This window comes from Drosophila ficusphila, unplaced genomic scaffold (assembly GCF_018152265.1).
Source record: "Drosophila ficusphila isolate 14025-0441.05 unplaced genomic scaffold, ASM1815226v1 contig_580, whole genome shotgun sequence".
Taxonomy (NCBI): Eukaryota; Metazoa; Arthropoda; class Insecta; order Diptera; family Drosophilidae; genus Drosophila; species Drosophila ficusphila.
This window is the reverse complement of record NW_025064510.1, coordinates 77,524-97,676: the sequence shown is the minus strand read 5'-3', so window position 1 is coordinate 97,676 and position 20,153 is coordinate 77,524. Positions and strand designations below refer to the sequence as shown.

The 20,153-nt window shown below is 38.9% G+C and overlaps 1 protein-coding gene across 1 annotated transcript; it reads right to left on the bottom strand.

Moving 5' to 3' along the window:
* Window positions 1-1,067: 1,067 nt before the first annotated feature.
* On the bottom strand, window positions 1,068-14,301 carry LOC122320472. Its single transcript, XM_043208581.1, has 5 exons — window positions 13,947-14,301; window positions 13,315-13,476; window positions 12,538-12,788; window positions 9,377-12,477; window positions 1,068-1,302 (listed from the first exon to the last, which is right to left on the bottom strand). The coding sequence occupies exons 1-5, from the start codon at window positions 14,299-14,301 to the stop codon at window positions 1,068-1,070; spliced, it is 4,104 nt and encodes a 1,367-aa protein (XP_043064516.1).
* Window positions 14,302-20,153: the final 5,852 nt, after the last annotated feature.

Below are 20,153 nucleotides of genomic sequence, written 5' to 3'. Positions count from 1 at the left end.
GAAGGAGACACCTCAGACCCCATAAAGTATATATATTCTTGATCAGCATCACGATCACAATCGAAATACGTCTGTACGTCTGTACGTCTGTCGGTCGGTCCGTCTGTCTGTTTCTATGTAAACTAGTCTTTCAGTTTTAAAGGTGTGTAGTTATTGCACGCAGTATATAAGTCGGAACGGGCCCGATCGGCCGACTATATCTGATAGCTCCCATTCGAGAGAATGAAATAAAAAAATTCTCACGCTGTTGTTTTTGATCAGATCGACTTGATTTATTCAAGATGGCGTTTTCTAACTACTTTTGAATTTCGGATTAAATTTTATCAAAATCGGATAACTCTATCATATAGCTGCCATAGGAGAGATCGAAAAATATATATAGAATTAATGGAAATAAATTGATAACATCGAGAATGATTTTTTGAATATCAAGTTTTTTAACAACCCTTAAATTGAGAAAAGAGTTTCATGAAAATCGCAGAACTATATCTTATAGCTGCCATAGGAAAGATAAAAAATAAATATAAAAATAATGGAAATAAAATTATAACATCGTCGTTTTCCATCGGATAAGCATTTGATTTTTTGGAATATAAAGTTTTCCCACGACTCTTGAATTACGAATTAAATTTGATCAAAATCGGACAACTATATCATCTAGCTGCCATATGATCTATAGACAAAAATATGGAAAATGAATAGAAAAATCGGACAACTATATCATCTTGCTGCCATATGATCTATAGACAAAAATATGGAAAATGAATAGAAAAATCGTCCTAGCTTCGTTGTTGTTCAGCCTTTATGCATTTTGTTCGACATATTTGATGACTGCAAGGGTATATAAGCTTCGGCTTGCCGAAGCTAGCTTACTTTCTTGTTTTAAAAAAACAATTCTTATAGACTAAGTAAATATTGTAATTATTGAAGAAATAGATTTAAAAAACTAAATTTATAATTTATATTAATTTTCAACACTTTTAATATTTTAATGACAATTAAAATCCTAACATGTGGCCAACTTCCGACTATCAAGCTCGTGCGCCATGGACAGAAATAGGTGGTAATCACTTGGTGCGAGATCCGAGATGCAAAAGAGCCTCCCATCCGAGCTCCCGGAGCTTCTGACGCGTCACCAAAGATGTGTGTGGCCTGGGGTTGTCCCGATGGAAGACAATTCGCCCTCTGTTGATCAAAGATGGCCTCTTCTGCATGAGTGCTGCATTCAAACGGTCCAGTTGTTGGCAGTACAAGTCCGAATTAGGCGTTGGGCCATAGGGGAGCAGCTCATAGTGGATGATACTATATTTATATTTATTAAAACAAAAAACAATAAGGTTTTTTTTCCATTCTATTTAAAAGAGAAAAAAAATGATTATTTTTTATAACAATTGAACTATTTTCAAAAATATTTCTTGTTATTTTCAAGGTTTATTTCAAATTTCATGTGAATCGTTTAGTTAGTGTCCGGCTAAAATTAAAAATACAGTTTTGAGATACACGTGTTTGAAAAGGGAGACGCAAAAGGAGAGAAAAGGAGAGAGGAAAAGAGAGATTTTCCCGGTCACAAGTTTTTTAGGACATTAATTTTGGGCTCAAGAAAGAAAGTTGATATACCCTTGCAGTCATTAAATATATCGAACAAAATACATAAAGGCTAAACAAAATCGAAGCTATGTCGATTTTTCTATTAAGTTTCCATATTTTCGACGATTTTTTATATGATAGCTATATGATATAGTCGATTTTTATAAAATTTAATTATTTAGTACAGGGTCCGGCACTCGAAGAGTAACCAATAAAAATGGTTATAAATTAAGTTTGGAAATTTTGTTTTATTTCATTCCCAGCACAATATGTGTAAAAATAATCTTAAATTTAGGAAAAATTCATTTTTGCTCGATATGACCACCTTTTGCCTTGACTATAGCCTTGAGACGGTCGAAGAAAGAATCGCAACTGGCCGAACGTGACTTGCCGGTATTTTTGCCCACTCGCGGACAATGGCTTTTTTCAACGCCTCTAGACTGGTGTATTTTTAAGTTTAGACCTTGCTCTTCAAAATATCCCAAAGAGAATAATCCAGCGGATTTGCAGCTGATGAATTCTAGGGCCATTGTGTCGACGTTATGAAGTTCGGAACATTGTTTTCCAGCCATTCTTGGTTCACTCTGGCTTTCTGAAACGGTGCTGAGTCCTGTTGAAATGTCCATGGTCTGCCATCGAAATGTTTGTCTGCCCACGGCTTCAAGGCAACCTTCAGAACACTTTCCTGATAAAATTTTGCATTTACCTTGACGCCAGGCTCGATAAAAACGATTGGAGAGCGCCCATCTGGGGTTACAGCGGCCCAAATCATTACCTGTGGCGGGTGGTGGCTCCTGGTTGCGAATCGATGGCTCAAATTCTCGTACGAACGGTCAGTTAAGTAAACCCTATCGTTTTGGGTGTTTACGAATTGCTCAATTGTAAAAATTTTCTCATCAGAAAACACAATGTTCGGAAATTGCTCACTTGCGGGCCAGCGAAGCAACGTTCTTCGACCGTCTCAAGGCTATAGTCAAGGCAAAAGGTGGTCAAATCGAGCAAAAATGAATTTTTCTTAAATTTAAGATTATTTTTACACATATTGAGCTGGGAAATAAATAAAACTAACTTTCCAATCTTAATATTTCTGTATATATATTGTAACTATAGTATATATATTGCTTACATTAAGGCGAAATGATATTCGGTAATTGCTTTTGTGTTCAATGTCTAAAAACAATGTTAAAATAATTCCTCAATAATGACAGATAGCTTACAAATCTGACAAAGTATCGGTACAAAAGTTTACATAATTTTTTCAAGTTGGCATATCCGTCCAGTGCTGCCAACTTTTAACCAGCAAAAAAAACTGTTTTTGACGGAAAGAATAAAGAAAAAAGCTAAAAATTTTTTTTTAAAAAATCCAATAAAAAGCTAAACAAAAAATTTCTCAAAAAGGCCAAAAAAAATTCAAAAAATAACGATTTATTAAGTTAAATTAATTTATTGAGTTAGGATTTCCATCATTTAACAATATCTTCTTCGTCTTCCTCATTTGCGTATGACATATTGATTCCTATCATTGAACCGTTTTTTAAACTGGCTTCCCAAGTGGTCAATTTTAGCTGCAATAGTGGTCTTGCAGTAGTTGCAATAAACCCTCTGCTGGTTTGTGTCGTCCCTGCGAATCCATGCCTTGAACTCTTCATTTTTAAGCCAGACATCGCGGCATTTTTGCTTATATTCTTTCGGCATTTTAGAACTTCAGCACTTCAGAACTAAGAATTTATGCGCACTTTTTATATAGAGATGGAATCACTATGTGAGTGATGACATTTGCGTATATCGAGAAAACCACATACGCTACCACATTTTCTGGTTTGTTTGTAAGTGACTATCGTAAAGCTGCCACCTTTTCATATTTTATATTTAAGTGTTTATAATACAAAAAAATCGTGAAAAAGCCGACGGAATTTTTAAAAAAGCCAGATTTCCCGCTTTTCCCAATTCCCGCAATTCACAAATTTTTCCCGCAGTTAGCCTTCAAAAAAAGCCAGTTTTGACGGGAAAAAATCCAAATTGGCAGCAGTGTATCCGTCACTATATCGGTCACTCCGAATTCTAAACTGAACAGTGGAACTTGATCTAATCGACTTATTCCAGGGCTGCAGCAATGGAGTATATTACTTTGCTCGTTCAGCAGATTAATTCCCATAGATGGCGCTGAAGGAAGCAAATACCAGTTTAAGAGAACAAAATCTGAATTGTTTAAAAATATGAAACACCTTTTAGTACGTCATACTTAATGCTTAAAATATGTAATAATATGCAATATTATAATGTTTTTTCGAAAACTTTTTTTTTCAAAATATACCAAAAACCTAGTTAAAATTATTTTAAAGATATTGTTTTTAAACGCTTACTACTAACTTATATATAGATTTTGCACAGTTTTGTAATCTTATTTTTGCACTTTAAACTGTTACGAAAGGGACATCTGCCGGCGTGCTTCTGTTCCCATTTTCCAAATCGTACCTTATAAAAGTTCCATAAGTAGAACAATTTTATCCGGAACTAGTGTTTCGGTTGAGACACAAGTTCTCGGATAAAAAGTCCTCCCATTCTCAAAGTTCAGCTCCTCAGAGTTGTACATCACTTGATACTAAATTTCCAAAAGCATTTTACGCCATCTTGCTGTGAACAATAATTTTGGGTTTCCTATATTTGGCATTTTTTGTAGGGAACTCCTTTTCATTCATTACGGTAGTTGACTTAAATATGTTACAAATTGTTAATGTTAGCTATTTAAGACAGAGACTATTTTAAGTGTTAGCAATTTATTTTTTAAATTATTTAAATGTCAAGTTTTTGTCTTATTAAGTCCCAGCAAAAAAAAAAACTTTTATAAATTTAGAAAAAATGCCACTTTTTCAGACCGTAAATAGACAAATACTAAAACGAACTTTTTCGAAGAACAGCGATTTAGTAAAACTAATTACAGAATTAGAAATTTCAAAAATAAAAGATTGCACGGCTTCTCCAACGGCTTTTCTAAAACAATATTTCAATATATTTATTTTTGTATTTTATACAAATTTAAAATCGAACTGTGTCATTGTTACTGGGTGCGGTAAAGAAATAATTGTTGTCTACGACTTAACAAGGATACATCCTGTGCATTGACAAACCAATAAAATCAAGCAAATTTGTCGCGTAACGTCTTTTGCAGTAAACGCTGATTTTTCATCTACTTACAATATTATTAGCACTTATGCAGTGTAGAAACAGTGAGTTGTGATAAATTTTAAAGGCGTCCTGTATTAAGCCGTTAATCGAAGTAAGTAATAAACCTGTTATCTTTTTGTTTATTTACAATTCTTAGGCTAATTGGCTTGAAGGTTAGGTAGTTTTATTATTTGTAAATAACATGTTGAATTTCAACTTGCCACTCGTCATTTAACAATTCAATAAATCATTTTTCATAAAATAAAAACATTTGATAAATTCGCTTTTCTAAATTTTAAGTTCTGAAACAAAATTTAATTAACTTTTAATATTTTAATGAAAATTAAATTCCTAACATATTTTCCTTTTTCCCTTTCTTTAAGTCTCGGAAATCTAAAGTTGTAGATTTGTATAAATATAGACAAGACTGATAAATTAGTTCGCCAAAGAAGTTTAACTTCTGACATGTGTACTTTGTACGCACGCCTTTTTTTTATATAAAATTTTGTTTTATTTTTATTTCTTTAACTTCAATTAACATATTTTATAAATAAACTTTATCTAAAGTATGCTAGAATTTTATTTGGAATTACCGAAATCAGACGGAGGCATAGTAAAAATACTAAAATATACTAAAAAAGATCCCTTTTTGCTACTGACATTGTGCCTTAAAAATTACCATAGTTTGAAGGCTAGCAGGTACTAGCAATTCATATTACACACATTGGACGCCACTGATTCACACTTTCGGCTAATAAAATTGTTAGACTGAATCCACTTGAATCCGGTAAGTTCTACTCCACGAAAGACAGGTGTACGCTAATCCGGGCTCGTTGTTAATACACTGAATTACCACTACGTTTTATGAGCTACACATTTATAGACCGGTCACAAACATTATTTTTTTTTGTAATACATACCTTGAAATTAATAAAAAACCAAACTTTTAATAAATTCACTAAAAATTGTAAATTTTCGAGGAACTTGAATTCGATGCGCGCAAACAGGTAAAATTTTGTAAAGCTCTTTGCAAAATCATATGCTGTGTTTGTCCGTTCACAGCTGATGATCAGCTGATCGTAGAGCTTTTAAAATGCTTGGATAAATCTAATCAAAGTATCTATTATCGAATTGTGAAAAAAATCATAGCTTTTTGAAAGTTGAAATTTGAATTAAATGCCGCTAGTGAGGCCAAATCGCCCACTGTGCGTCGCCCCCTCTGAGATACTAGAAGCCCTTAAGGGGTTATATCCAGTTGCGAGGCCAAAAAAATGAGCTTTTTTGAAAATTATTTTTGGAGAGGCTATTTATTGTATGAATACGTAATATATATGAAAAGATAGGATATTACCATATATGGGAGCTCACAACATTATCCCAGCCCATCAATTTGGCTTCAGAGAAAAACATGGAACGATCGACCAAGTCAACAGAGCAGCGCGATATTCCTCGACGTATCCCAAGCATTCGACCGCGTCTGACTCAACGGTCTCATGCATAAAATCAAAGCACACTTTCCCAGATACACTCATAAATTACTTGAGTCGTATCTCTACAACAGAGTTTTCGCAGTGAGATGCAACACAACAACATCCGACAACTACAAAATCGAGGCTGGAGTCCCACAAGGAAGCGCACTTGGACCTACTCTATTCGTCCTTTACACTGCGGATATTCCCACGAGCGACCGACTACTAACATCCACCTTCGCTGACGATACTGCGATCCTCAGCTGCTCCAGATGCCCAGTCCGTGCAACATCGCAATTAGCCAACCACCTCACGGTAGTAGAGAAGTGGCTATCCGACTGGCGTATCAAAATAAATGAACAGAAGTGTAAACACATAACGTTTACTCTCAACAGACAAACATGCCCTCCGATCTACTTGAATAGCACACAGATCCCTCAAGTCAACGAAGTAACGTATCTCGGCGTCCACCTCGACAGACTTCTAACATGGCGTAGACACATCGAATGCAAGAAATTACATCTTAAACTAAAAGCCGGCAGCATCAACTGGATTATAAACGCCCGATTGCCCATGTGTCTGGACTACAAAATACTGCTCTACAACTCCACTCAAACCAATCTGGACGTATGGCTCCCAGCTCTGGGGGAACGCGAGCAAAACTAACATAGAAATCATACAGCGCGCTCAAGCAAAGATCCTGAGAACTATCACTGGGGCACAATGGTATATTCGAAACCAAAACAAACACTGGGATCTTGGGATTTTCGCAGTAAAAGATGAAATAGAAAAGCAAAAAGCGTCATACAAGGAAAAACTCTCAGCCCACCCAAATCCTCTCGCAAGGGATCTGACTCGGGTTTCCTGATGAGCCCGCCTATAACGTAACGACCTTCTAACCCAGCCATAATTTGTCAGGGCTATTTTTCTGTTCCAGTCTATATGACTGATAGTTAGGTTATAGTATAAGATTTGTTACACTTATTGTTAGTCTCGTAAGGAGAAGATTCAATAAACAAAGCAAAGCATTGTAAAAAAAAAAAGTGCGAGCGTACTAGGTACACATGTCAGAAGTGGAACTTCTTTGGCGCACTAATTTATCAGTCTTGTCTATATTTATACAAATCTAAAACTTTAGATTTCCGAGACATAAAGAAAGGGAAAAGGAAGATATGTTAGGATTTTAATTGTCATTAAAATATTAAAAGTGTTGAAAATTAATATAAATTATAAATTTAGTTTTTCAAATTTATTTCTTCAATATTTACACTATTCGACACGTTTCCTATGAGTTTTGTTTTTTAAAAACAAGAAAATAAGCTAGCTTCGGCTTGCCGAATACCCTTGCAGTCATCAAATATGTCGAACAAAATAAATAAAGGCTGAACAACAACGAAGCTAGGACGATTTTTCTATTCATTTTCCATAATTTTGTCTATAGATCATATGGCAGCAAGATGATATAGTTGTCCGATTTTTCTATTCATTTTCCATATTTTTGTCTATAGATTATGATCTATAGATGATATAGTTGTCCGATTTTGATCAAATTTAATTCGTAATTCAAGAGTCGTGGGAAAACTTTATATTCCAAAAAATCAAATGCTTATCCGATGGAAAACGACGATGTTATAATTTTATTTCCATTATTTTTATATTTTTTTTTTATCTTTCCTATGGCAGCTATAAGATATAGTTGTGCGATTTTCATGAAACTCTTTTCTCAATTTGAGGGTTGTTAAAAAACCTGATATTCAAAAAATCATGCTCGTGGGATAAAAAACAACGATGTTGTCAATTTATTTCCATTAATTCTATATATATTTTTCGATCTCTCCTAGGCAGTTATATGAAAGAGTTATCCGATTTTGATCAAATTTAATCCGAAATTCAATAGTAGTTAGAAAACGCCATCTTGAAGAAATCAAGCCGATTTGATCAAAAACAACAGCATGAGAATTTTTTATTTCATTCTCTCGTATGGGAGCTATCAGATATAGTCGACCGGTCCCGCCCGTTCCGACTTATATACTGCGTGCAATAACTACACACCTTTTGGGAAAGTTTTAGCAAGATAGCTTTAAAACTGAGAGACTAGTTTACATAGGAACAGACAGACGGACAGACGTACATTCGTATTTCGATTCTGATCGTGATGCTGATCAAGAATATGTATGTATACTTTATTGGGTCTAAGGTGTCTCCTTCACTGCGTTGCAAACTTCTGACAGAAATTATAATACCCTTTGCTCTGCAAGAGTATAATAATATAGTAAAAACATCTGAGAAGACAATAAATTCTTTCCGGTAAAGTTTTTCGCTTGAAAAACATGGCAATGTTCTAAAAAGGAGTTGTCTCGAAGCAGTGATAATTGCTATTTCAACAATAACAAGGTAGCATTTTTAAAAAAGAATAAATTTCCTAGCCCATTTTTAGCAAAATCCCCTAAAGCGCAACTTTAACAATTATAACTTAAAACCTGGAATTTCTTAGTTATCATTAATGTTTAGCTAATAAGCTTTTTTATTAGCTGTGGAAATTAAAGAATTAACAAAATTTTGAGTTCGATTTATGCGAGAGCAGCGATTTTATTTCGACGAAAATGAGTTACAAAAATGTTCCGTGAGATCGAAAGGAAGAATACAATTGAATTGAATAAAGACGCGGATCAGCCGATTGCTGACCGAAAGTATAAACCAACAAGCAACGAGAGTGGTGAATAGAACGATAAAGAGAGAGAGAGAGCGATGGTAATTATGCAGATAAGCTAAGAGCTAGCATTAAGAGAATCTACATATCTGCTGCGTCTGGATGACCCGACATACTCCCCCCGTTGGAAGCCTGGCTTTCAACAGCATCCTTAAGGGGCAGCAGACACAGCTTATTAACTGCTCGTTTTGTCACTCCAGATGTTGTCTTGAGAACGGCAACTCGAGCAACTCCATCTCCACCACAGAGAAGCTCAACGACTCTCGCTAGGGGCCACTTCATCGGAGGCAAGTTCTCATCCTTAACCAGCACCACGTCACCGACAACTAGGCCAGGCTTCGGGGTACGCCATTTGGAGCGCTGCTGCAGTAGCGTCAGGTATTCTTCCTTCCATCGGGTCCAGAAGACCTGCTGCAAGTAGGCCACACGTTGCCAGCCATCCAACCGATTGAAGTTAAGGGCGGTCACATCCGGCTCGATGAATGAGGATGGTGGGCCACCATTCAGAAAGTGGGCTGGCGTTAGCACATCCAGGTCAGCGGGATTTTCTGAAATTGAGACTAAAGGCCGGGAGTTAACTACTGCCGAGATATGGCACAGAAGAGTCCGCAGCTCGTCGAAGGCCAACACTGAAGGCCCAATAGCGCGGTAGAAATGGTGCTTCGCCGTCTTCACCGCAGCTTCCCAGAGACCACCAAAATGTGGCGATCTGGGAGGAATAAAACGCCAATCAATGAGCTCCGCTAGGCAAAAATCCAACGTCGCTTTCTGATGCTCGTCGCTGAGGAACAGGCGTCTCAACTCAATCAGCTCATTGCGTGCACCCACAAAGTTCGTTGCATTGTCCGACCAAATCTGCCGCGGTTTTCTCCTGGTGCATATAAATCTCTTGAGGCCATGCAGAAATGATACCGTTGAGAGATCCCTGATCAACTCCAAGTGAATGGCCTTTGTTGCGAAGCAGATAAAGACGCAAACGTAGCATTTTACTGGGGCCTTGTTTCGCACTTCCGGCTTGTAAAAGAATGGTCCACAAAAGTCAATGCCAGTGACTTCAAATGCATGAGAACCATCCAATCGCTCCTTTGGGAGATCCGCCATTACATGCTCCACTAATCGAGGCTTCGTTCGGAAGCATCTGACGCATTTGTTCAAAACCTTGCTCACTGTCTTCCTCCCCCCAATAGGCCAATACTGGGATCGAACTATGCAGAGTAAGGCTCGAGGTCCAGTGTGCAGATTGCGCTCATGAAAATGAGTAACGATGGCGGCAGTGACAGGATGGCTCCGTGGCAATATGATGGGATGACGGGCATTAAAATCCAGCGACGAGTTCCTTAGTCGGCCATCCACTCTAAGAAGCCCAAACTGATCAATAAAAGGAGATAGAGATGCAAGCGAACTAGATTGGGCTACTACTCCTTTAGACTGCAAGGATTTAATGTCCTCCCATAAATGAGAACGCTGAACCAGACGAAGCAACAACTGAGTACCGCTTTGGATATCCGAAACCTTAAGATCCGGCTGCCGAATGCGATTGATAAATTTGAAGACGTATCCGAAAATCCTTTGAAGCGACGCGAAGGAATTTGCAAATTTGGAACAGGCTATGATGTCTACGTATGGCGATTTAATTAGCAGGACCTTTCGACGAAGCTCAAGTGTTGACTTCTCAGCAAGGATTGGGGAAGGCCAGTCAATCTTGGGTCTGCAAAGAAATGTCGGCCCGTTAAACCATATAGGGGACTCGCTCAGCTCAGTGGGAAGGACACCTCGGGAAAGAATGTCAGCCGGATTCAAAGAAGTTGGAACGTAACGCCACTCCATCGAATCGGTTCGCTCTTGAATGGCAGCAACTCGGTTTGCCACAAACATGTTGAATCTAGAGGGCTCGTCTCGGATCCAGGACAGCGCAACCGCAGAGTCACTCCAACAATAATACTGTCCCTTAAATACGTTGGTGCCAGCTACTTCCGAGATGAGTTTAGACAAGAGATCGGCTCCACAAAGCTCCAGCTTGGGCACGGTGAGTGTCTTCAAGGGAGCGACCCTTGACTTTGAACAAAGCAACTGCGACTGTCCACTGCACACGATGTAGACACAGGCGCCGTATGCTTCCATGCTGGCATCACAAAATCCATGGACCTGAATCTCAGAGTTAGGAGACAGAACTAGCCGAGGGAAACACAAACGCTTGATTTGCACAAAACTCCTGCATATCGAATTCCATTCCGTATTCTGAGCTTCAGGAAGGCTTTCATCCCAGGATAACCTTTCCTTGCACAATTGCTGAAGGAAAATTTTCGCTTTTGCTATCACCGGACCAACCAATCCAAGAGGATCATAAAATCGTGCAATGGCAGACAAGACAGAACGCCTACAGGGATTTGAGGTCAACTGCAAGACAGAAAACGAGAACAATAGCTGATCAGAGGCAGGATCCCAGGCTAAACCCAGAGTTTTGGTAAAGTCAGTGCCGTCATCAAACTTCAAATATGACTCCTTATCTTCGTCAGACACTCCACACAAAGCCGCTGGCACGTTTGAGCACCACTTTCTAAGTTTAAAGCCTCCTCTGGACAGAATTTTAGAGGTCTGATCTACAATGATGATAGCCTCGTCCACGGTCTGGGCTCCAGATATCAGATCATCTACGTAAAAGTCGCGCTGAATGACCTCAGCCCCAAGCGGAAACGAAGAATGCTCGTCTGTTGACAGCTGATGCATAGCCCGCACAGCCAGAAATGATGCAGGCTTCGTGCCATAAGTGACGGTGTCCAGCTTGAATACTTGCAGCTTGTCCTGTGGGGAAGTCCTCCATAAAATGCATTGCAAATAGCTGTCCTCTGGATGTACCTTGACACAACGGTACATCTTACAAATGTCTCCAGTGATGGCTACCGGGTATGAGCGAAATCGAATTAAAATCTGGAACAGGGTATGTTGAATTACGGGGCCTGCCATGAGCAAATCATTGAGAGAGTAGCCTGATGAAGTAGCGGCAGATCCGTCAAAAACGACGCGAAGCTTTGTAGTGGAACTATCCTCCTTTGTGACGCAATGATGAGGCAAAAAGAAGCGACAAGAAGCGAGGTCTGCGCCAGCAACTGTTGACATGTGCCCCAAGTCAAAGTATTCCTTTATAAAAGCCGCATATTGGGCCTTCAAGGCTGGCCGACGATCTAGCTTCCTCTCTAGGGACAGGAATCTACGATAAGCTTGCTGGTAGGACTCACCCAATAATTCCAGGTTGAGCTTGGCAGGCAAACGAACCGAATAGTCTCCAGCAGGGGAACGAATGAAGTGCTTTTTAAAGTGCGCCTCACAGTCCTGTTCTTCCTTAGTAGAATGCGCAATTGGCTCCACGCAGCTTTCCACCTCCCAAAATCGACGAAGAAGATCATCAAGTCGATCTAAGCTATTATCCCTACTAACGATAGGTAAAGGAATGGTCGAGATTAACGATGAGCCATTGGAGACGCCATATCCTCCGGAAACAACCCATCCCAGGCGAGTTTTTTGTATAAGCGGTAATCCAGGTGGGAGCTTAATTTGCCCAACGCACAACAGCTCGTAAAATAAACTGGCTCCAATCAAGAGATCCACACGCTGAGGGACATAAAATGTAGGATCAGCTAATTGTATGTTTTGCGGTATTTTCCAGCTGCCGATGTCCACATTGAAACTAGGCTGTCGCTCAGTTATATTGGGAGCAATAACTGCGGTTATGTTCACCGTGTATTCAGAGGTTCGGGACTGCATCGTAATATTGACTGAGTGACCATTGGTAACAAAGCTGGAATCACCTATTCCAGTCACAGAAGCCGAAGTCTTTATCTTCTTTATTTGAAGCTGATCTGCGAAGCGAGATGTTATTAGATGCAGCTGAGAACCGGAGTCAAGAAGGGCTCGACATGGAACGAAAACTCCAGACCGATTTCTTACGAGAACAGTGGCAGTGGCTAGGAGCACAATGTCAGTACTGAAATCCTGAGCAATAAGAGCAGTGGATGTGGAAGGCACGGCAGATGGTTCAACGACAGTATTGGGTGCAATAGAGGCATGAGCTTCTAGAAGCTGAGATCCTGCCTGTGGGGAAGCTGAGGCCAAATTTCCCAAGTGAAGGAGGGTGTGGTGTTTAGCTCCGCATGCACGACAATTGCTGGAATTGCACTGTCTCAACTGATGCCCTAACTTAAGGCAGTTTATGCAAAGCGCGAGTCTCTTCACTTCTTGAAGCCGATTAGCAGGGGGCAGGGCTTTAAAATCTTGGCAGTAGTGAATAGAGTGACCAGAAGCATTACAATATGAACAAATCCATGGGTTGATATTTGTGGCAACAAAAGCAGATCTACGGGAATTGGACGTTCTATTATTTCCCACCTGATTGCCAGACGCGTAGCTTGCCATGGCGAAATCCATAGTCTCCAATGTCCTGCATCGCTGCTCCAAAAACGATGCCATGGATTCCCACGTCGGAATTACATTGACGAATGCTGGATCCTCTAACCGCTCTTCCCATTTGGCCTGGCTCGCAGGATCTAGCTTTTGCAGCAGTATTTGGACGATGATGCATCCTGCGATTTGTTCAGTCGTGCCCAATCCCTTCAGAGCACGAATATGAGCGTTGAATTTATCTGACAGATCACGAAGCGTCGAGACGGAACCACTTTGCACTGCCTTAAGCCCCAGGATCTCAGTAATGTGTGCCTGAAAAACCAAACGACGATTATCAAATCGGTTTTGCAATAAGTTCAAAGCAACAGAATAATTGCCATCCGAAATTTCCAGCGAGCGGATGGTTTCCAACGCAGAATCCCTCAGGCATGAACGTAGATGCTGCAGCTTTTCTATGTTGGTCAGGTCAGGATGACTGTCTATGATGGATGTGAACATGGAATAAAAATCTGCCCAATTCGCATAACCTCCAGCGAATTTCGGAAGTTCAAGAGCGGGAAGTGGAATCGCTCGGCGAGTTTGTCGCTGCTGATGGCCGGAAAGACCGGGCGTATTACCATCAGCAAAAGTTGAATGTTGTAATTGCGAGGAGCGCTTCGTGATCTCCGATCGAACCGTCGACTTCAGAACTACGATGACATCATCAAATTTCTCCTCCAATTCACTTCCAATTTCCTCAAAATCCAACTCTTCGAGCTCGTTGAGAACCCTTTTAAATGCCGTTTGAAGTTCCTCGATAAGTTCCAACCTCACATGAAGGCCAGAATCGTCAAAAGAATTCAAAGCCGAACTTGAAAGAGATTCCATTAACCGCTCCACTCTATTAAACATTGAAGTTGCCTTGCGCTTCAGAAATGTCACCCTGTTTGAATTGCCATTGTCGGTGACGCTTACCGAATTTTCTAGAGACATATTAAGCAGCAACAACAACAACAATAAATGCAGCAGTTTCGGCGGGCAAATTTGGCTTCAGCGGGAAGATGAACGCAAAAAGGGAATAGCGAAAAATGATCCGCTGCTGGTATATCGCCTTATGTACGAGTTTGTGTAACAATTTGTTTATTTGCACAAATCAATTAATATATGTATATACATTAATATTGTTTAGGGCAGGCAAACGCACAATTCAGCTGCAACTCGGCGGGCAAAATTCGGCTTTAGCGGGAAGATGAGCGCAAAGAAAAATAACGAAAATCTGGTCTATATACCGCCTTATGTACAAGCTTGTGTTATGTTATTTGCACAAATCAACTTATACGAATTTGTTTTGTTTATGGCCGGCCAACGCACAACGAAGCTGCAGCACCGATTAAAAGAGATACATATGTATGCAGCTGGTAAAATAAATTAATTCTTGTGAATTGCACTGGGTATTTTTATGCACAAATCACGTCGGGGTCACCAATGTTTAGCTAATAAGCTTTTTTATTAGCTGTGGAAATTAAAGAATTAACAAAATTTTGAGTTCGATTTATGCGAGAGCAGCGATTTTATTTCGACGAAAATGAGTTACAAAAATGTTCCGTGAGATCGAAAGGAAGAATACAATTGAATTGAATAAAGACGCGGATCAGCCGATTGCTGACCGAAAGTATAAACCAACAAGCAACGAGAGTGGTGAATAGAACGATAAAGAGAGAGAGAGAGCGATGGTAATTATGCAGATAAGCTAAGAGCTAGCATTAAGAGAATCTACATATCTGCTGCGTCTGGATGACCCGACAATTAATTTACAATGATTTTGTATAAATTTATATTGAGGTCAGGTATTTTTACTATTTACAAAAAATCACGAGGAATTTAATTTAATATTCAACATCTGGGATTTTACTATATTATTTTTAAACAAGAAAAGAAGCTTATGTACACTGCGTTTCACTTGAATAGCACAAAAAAATTTTTTTATAATTACTTGTTCATATCTCAGCAATTGCTTGATCTAATGTAATGACTGTTGCTGTTTTTTTTTCGTCTCCTTATCTACTTTCTTCCAACAAAAATTGGAAATCTGGAAATGTCCCGTTTAAATATACCGTAATTTTCTTTTTAACTTGCTTTAATAGCTGGCACCTTTTTTGTTTCATTTGAATAGCACATTTTGGACTTAGTGTCATTTCAGCAGCCAAGCAGATTGTACCACAAACGTTTTTTGATAAATTTGTGAATTTTAAACATAGTTTTATCATTTTGTGCCATTATGGGTTGTGGAACGTCATTAAGTCACAAAGAACAGACCCAAATACAAAGCTATATTGATTGTAACCTTTCTGTAGCTAATATAGCGAAAAAAATTGGAAGAAGCAGAAAAGTCGTATACAATTTTATCAAAAACAAACAAAACTATGGAAAAAATATGAAAGGTCGCAGTGTTCTTAGCGACACAGATAAGCCTGCGATTCTGCGGAAAGCCTCAAATTCTCATGACTCTGTGAGCAAGATAAGGGCCAAAGCAGGTGTTGACGCGAGCAAAACTACTGTTTGGCGAGTTATTTCGAAAGCTAAATATCTTAAACGTTTGAAACTTAAAAAAACCACCGCTTAACCCTAAACGAAAGGAAGCACGGTTGACCTTTTGCAGCGTCAATATGCCATGGCGTAACGAGTGGAAACGCGTAGTTTTTTCCTGATGAAAGGGGGGCCAGATGGCTACAATTATTATTTTCATGATCTGAGGAAAGAGACGCATCAATTGGAGCGCTTACATAGTCGAGTGGGCGGAGTTATGGTTTGGGGAGCCATATCCTACTATGGGACTTGTGAACTCCAATTCTTATCCTCAAACATGAACGCAAAAGCGTATCTAAACGTCCTTGAATAAGCTTTTCCACCATTGGAAAATTTTTTCAATCATTTGCCTTGGACATTCCAGCACGACAATGCCCCAATACATACTGCACGTGTTGTAAAATCTTTTTAAAAGATAAAAATTTTGAAACTCTGAACTGGCCACCATACTCGCCGGATCTAAATATAATTGAAAATGTTTGGGGATGGCTGGCCAGAAAGGTTTATGAGTCTGGCAAACAATTTTCAACAAAAGAAGAACTAATTGACGCCATTCAGAGAGCCTGGGCTACAATATCCCTAGACTACTTTAAAAGGCTTCATGATTCGCTGCCCAACAGGATCTTCAAGGTTATATTGAATAAGGGGGGCTCAATCCATTATTAAATTAACAAATATATATATATTTATTTATTTATTTATTTATTGTACTCTGTACTCGGAAGTTGCAAACTTAAGGTACAGATGGGAAACGGCCATAGCAGCGGTGACTTTCGGCCGGGATGAGTATTACATGTTTTCTTAAATATAAAATACTTAAAATACTTAGGTTTACAAATATATAACAAGTTATTTACACATAAATTATATACAAATTAAATAACAGTTTTTAATGAGTTGAGGAACGAAAAAGAATAGGTTTATAAACGATGCAAGATGTTAGCTGATTTGAGGAATTTTAAAATTAGCTGGAGGTTTGCAAAATTAGGGTTAATTAGCAGTTCCGTTAGTTTAACATTTGCTAAATTTAATCTGTATGTTTGTAGGGCTGGGCAGTCGTTAAGGATATGGGGGATTGAAATGTTATCCGTGGTGCAGAACTGGCATTGGGAGTTGGGTGGCTGTGAAAAGCGATGTTCGTGGGTGAGTCTGGTGTGGCCAAGTCGAAGGCGTATTATTTTTGTGATTTCCCTTCTTGGTAGGTTGAAGGCTTGTGAAGTTTTTATGTAGTCAGCTATGCTTATGGCTTCTGGGTTTATTTGTTGATACCACTGCGATGATTTTTGCAATGTGATTGGTTTATATTTAAGGGTGTCAGTTTTTATTTGTTTGTTAATGTCTCCACGGTTTACATTTGGTGTAGTAAGTAATGGAGCGTTGGTCGCTTCTTTCGCTGCTGTATCGGCATTTTCGTTGCCTTTTATGCCGACGTGACTGGGGACCCATAGGAGCTTGATTTTGTTTTTATATTTTAATAAAAGGTCGCGGATGGTTGTTACATAAAAGTTGAAGTTATTTATGTTTGTTATCGCTTCCAATGTGGATAGGGAATCTGAGCAGATGCAGAATTTCCCTCTAGACTTGATTGCTATTTTGATGGCTTCAAGAATAGCAATCGCCTCTGCTGTAAATACCGATGAGTAGCTTGGAAGGACAGCTTGTTTAAGTTTATCATCCTCTGTCGTTACCGCAAAGCCAATTATTTCCTTACTCAGGGATCCATCTGTAAACAGAAGTGTGTAATTGTTGCTCATAAGTTGGTGTTTCATTTCCCGGAATTGTTGGACAAATACGTCCTTGTTGGTGTTGGATTTTTGTAATCGGCTTAGTCGGGTATCTATGAGATTGATATCCAGAAACCAGGGCGGTAATGATGGTTTATGAGGAAGAGAGGTTGGAAATTCGAGCTTTTGACCTAGAGAAATGCAGCGGTTGACGGTAGAGGATTGGTATTTTTTTATGTTGTTTTTAGTTATCCGGTGGATAATTTTTCTTAGAGGGGTGTCGTTTGCGTGTATGATAGTGTTGATTGTTTTTGTTTGTAAGTGTTTGATTCTGTTTTCTAATGGATCGATGTTGGATTCCAAGTATAGATTAGAAGTCGGTGTTGAGCAGAAGGCTCCCAGAGACGTTCGCAAGATTGAATTCATTAATGTTTTAATTGGTTTTAAAAGTGACTTTGTAGAGTTGCCATATATCGGTAAAGCATAGTCAATTTTGGAAATAAATAGACTTTTGACGATTTGAACTAGGGTGTTGGGGTGGCTGTTGTATTTTCCGCTGGAAAGGCATTTTATTATGTTTGATGATTTCTGTAGTGATTTGTATAATTTATTGATGTAGGGTTTGAATTTATATTTTGTGTTGAAGGACAGACCTAGAATGGTTAGTTCGTTAACTGTGTTTATGATTGAGGATTGTGTAGAGACCAGGCAAGAACACAGTTTTTTTCGGCAAATGTGAATATGTTTGCATTTTGAGATTGAGAGCATTGCTCCAGATTTTTGGCACCACTCATTAATTTCAGAAAACAGTGTGTCGAGGTTGATTGTAATGTTTTTATCTTTTTTTAATGGTATTAAGATATTAAAGTCGTCTGCATAAGCTGTGTGTTGAAGTTCCTTGTGCTTGTCGATTAAATCTGAGAGACTGTTAAACGCAATGAGAAAGAGTACTACCGAGAGGGGAGATCCCTGCGGGATGCCATTGTGGAGTGGGTGTATCTTTGAGATGTTCTCATTGGCTCGAACTCTAATTTTCCTGTTTGTCATAAAGTTAACCACATATTTGATTATTAGTGGGCCACAGCCCCATTCCGACAGTTGATTTGTGATGGTATGCAATCCTATTTTTTCAAATGCTTTTGCGAAGTCGAGAGATATAATGGACATGTGTCCTTTTCCAGAGAGGGCTCTGCTAATTAGAGCATCTGTGTAAAGCAGACAGTCCATAGCAGATTTCCCTTTTTTAAATCCGAGTTGACGGCTATTCAGTAGCTTGTTAGTTGTAGCAAACCACCATAGCCGTTTTGAGATTATCTTGTCAAGGGTTTTGGATAAACATGGGTTAGGGGAGATAGGCCGATATGATTCCGTCATGGTTTTGTCTGCACCTTGTTTGTGGATAGGAATAATAGTGCTGATTTTGTACGATTGAGGAATATAAAATATGTTGTTGAAAAAACACATAATTCTCATTTTGAGTGATTCAGCGACATGTCGTATCATTTCGTAGTTTATTTTATCTTGTCCTGGGGTGTGACCCTTTAAGCTATTTAGTGCGGATGAGAACTCTAGGAAGTTTATATCCTGTTCCATGAACGGTGCAGTTCTGTGTGGGGGAGTTAAATAGTTAAGCGTATTTAGTTTTCGTTTTTCTTCAATGAAAGTATTGGAGAATTGAGAGTCTTCCGATCGAAGTGACCAATAGCTTGCAAAGGATTCAGAAATATCTTCGGCGCTGGTGAGCAAATCGCTTTTACTGTTGTCCTTGATGGCGTGTATTTGTGTGGCTTTGTAAAGGCCACAGAGTTTTTTTAGGTTACTCCAAACTGCTTCCGGTTTGGACTGAGGGGAGATTGTAGAAGTTTATTTAAATAGCCTGATGTCTTTACTAGATTTTAATTCCCTTCTGAATTGTGCGTTCATTTTTTTGTATTGCATGAGATTCACATTGGTCATTTCTCTGTTAAACGATCTCCAGGCTTTAAATTTTTCCTTTCTTAGACTATCCAGTTTTTGTTCCACCAAGGAACATTGTGGTGAGTCTTAGGTGGTCTTGTATGTGGAATACTCTTGTAAGCACTTTGCAAAATAATTTTCTTGATGTTAGCTGCTTCCTGATTAATGTTTAGTGATGTTGGTGTTTTGTTGTTCAGGTCTTCAGTTAGCCTCTCGAATTTTTCCCAATCAGCTCTGCTAGTTACGAACCGTTGTGCATAGTTTTGACTTGTTCTCTGATTTTTCGGGAAAATTTCGATGATGATTGGGAAATGATCGCTTCCTTGAAGAGAGTCACTGATTTTGAAGTCGCAGTATACTTTAAGATCAGGTGAACAGAATGCCAAGTCAATATGTGTTAAGGTCCTATGAGTTGAGAAATGCGTGGGTTGACCGTTGTTAAGGATAATGAAGTTTTTGTCCAGAATAAATTTTCCTAATATTCTACCCCTCTGATTGATTGTTGAGGATCCCCAGCTGGTATTCCAGCTGTTGAAATCCCCTGTAATTAGATTTGGGGAGTTTCCTGGTGGTAAAATT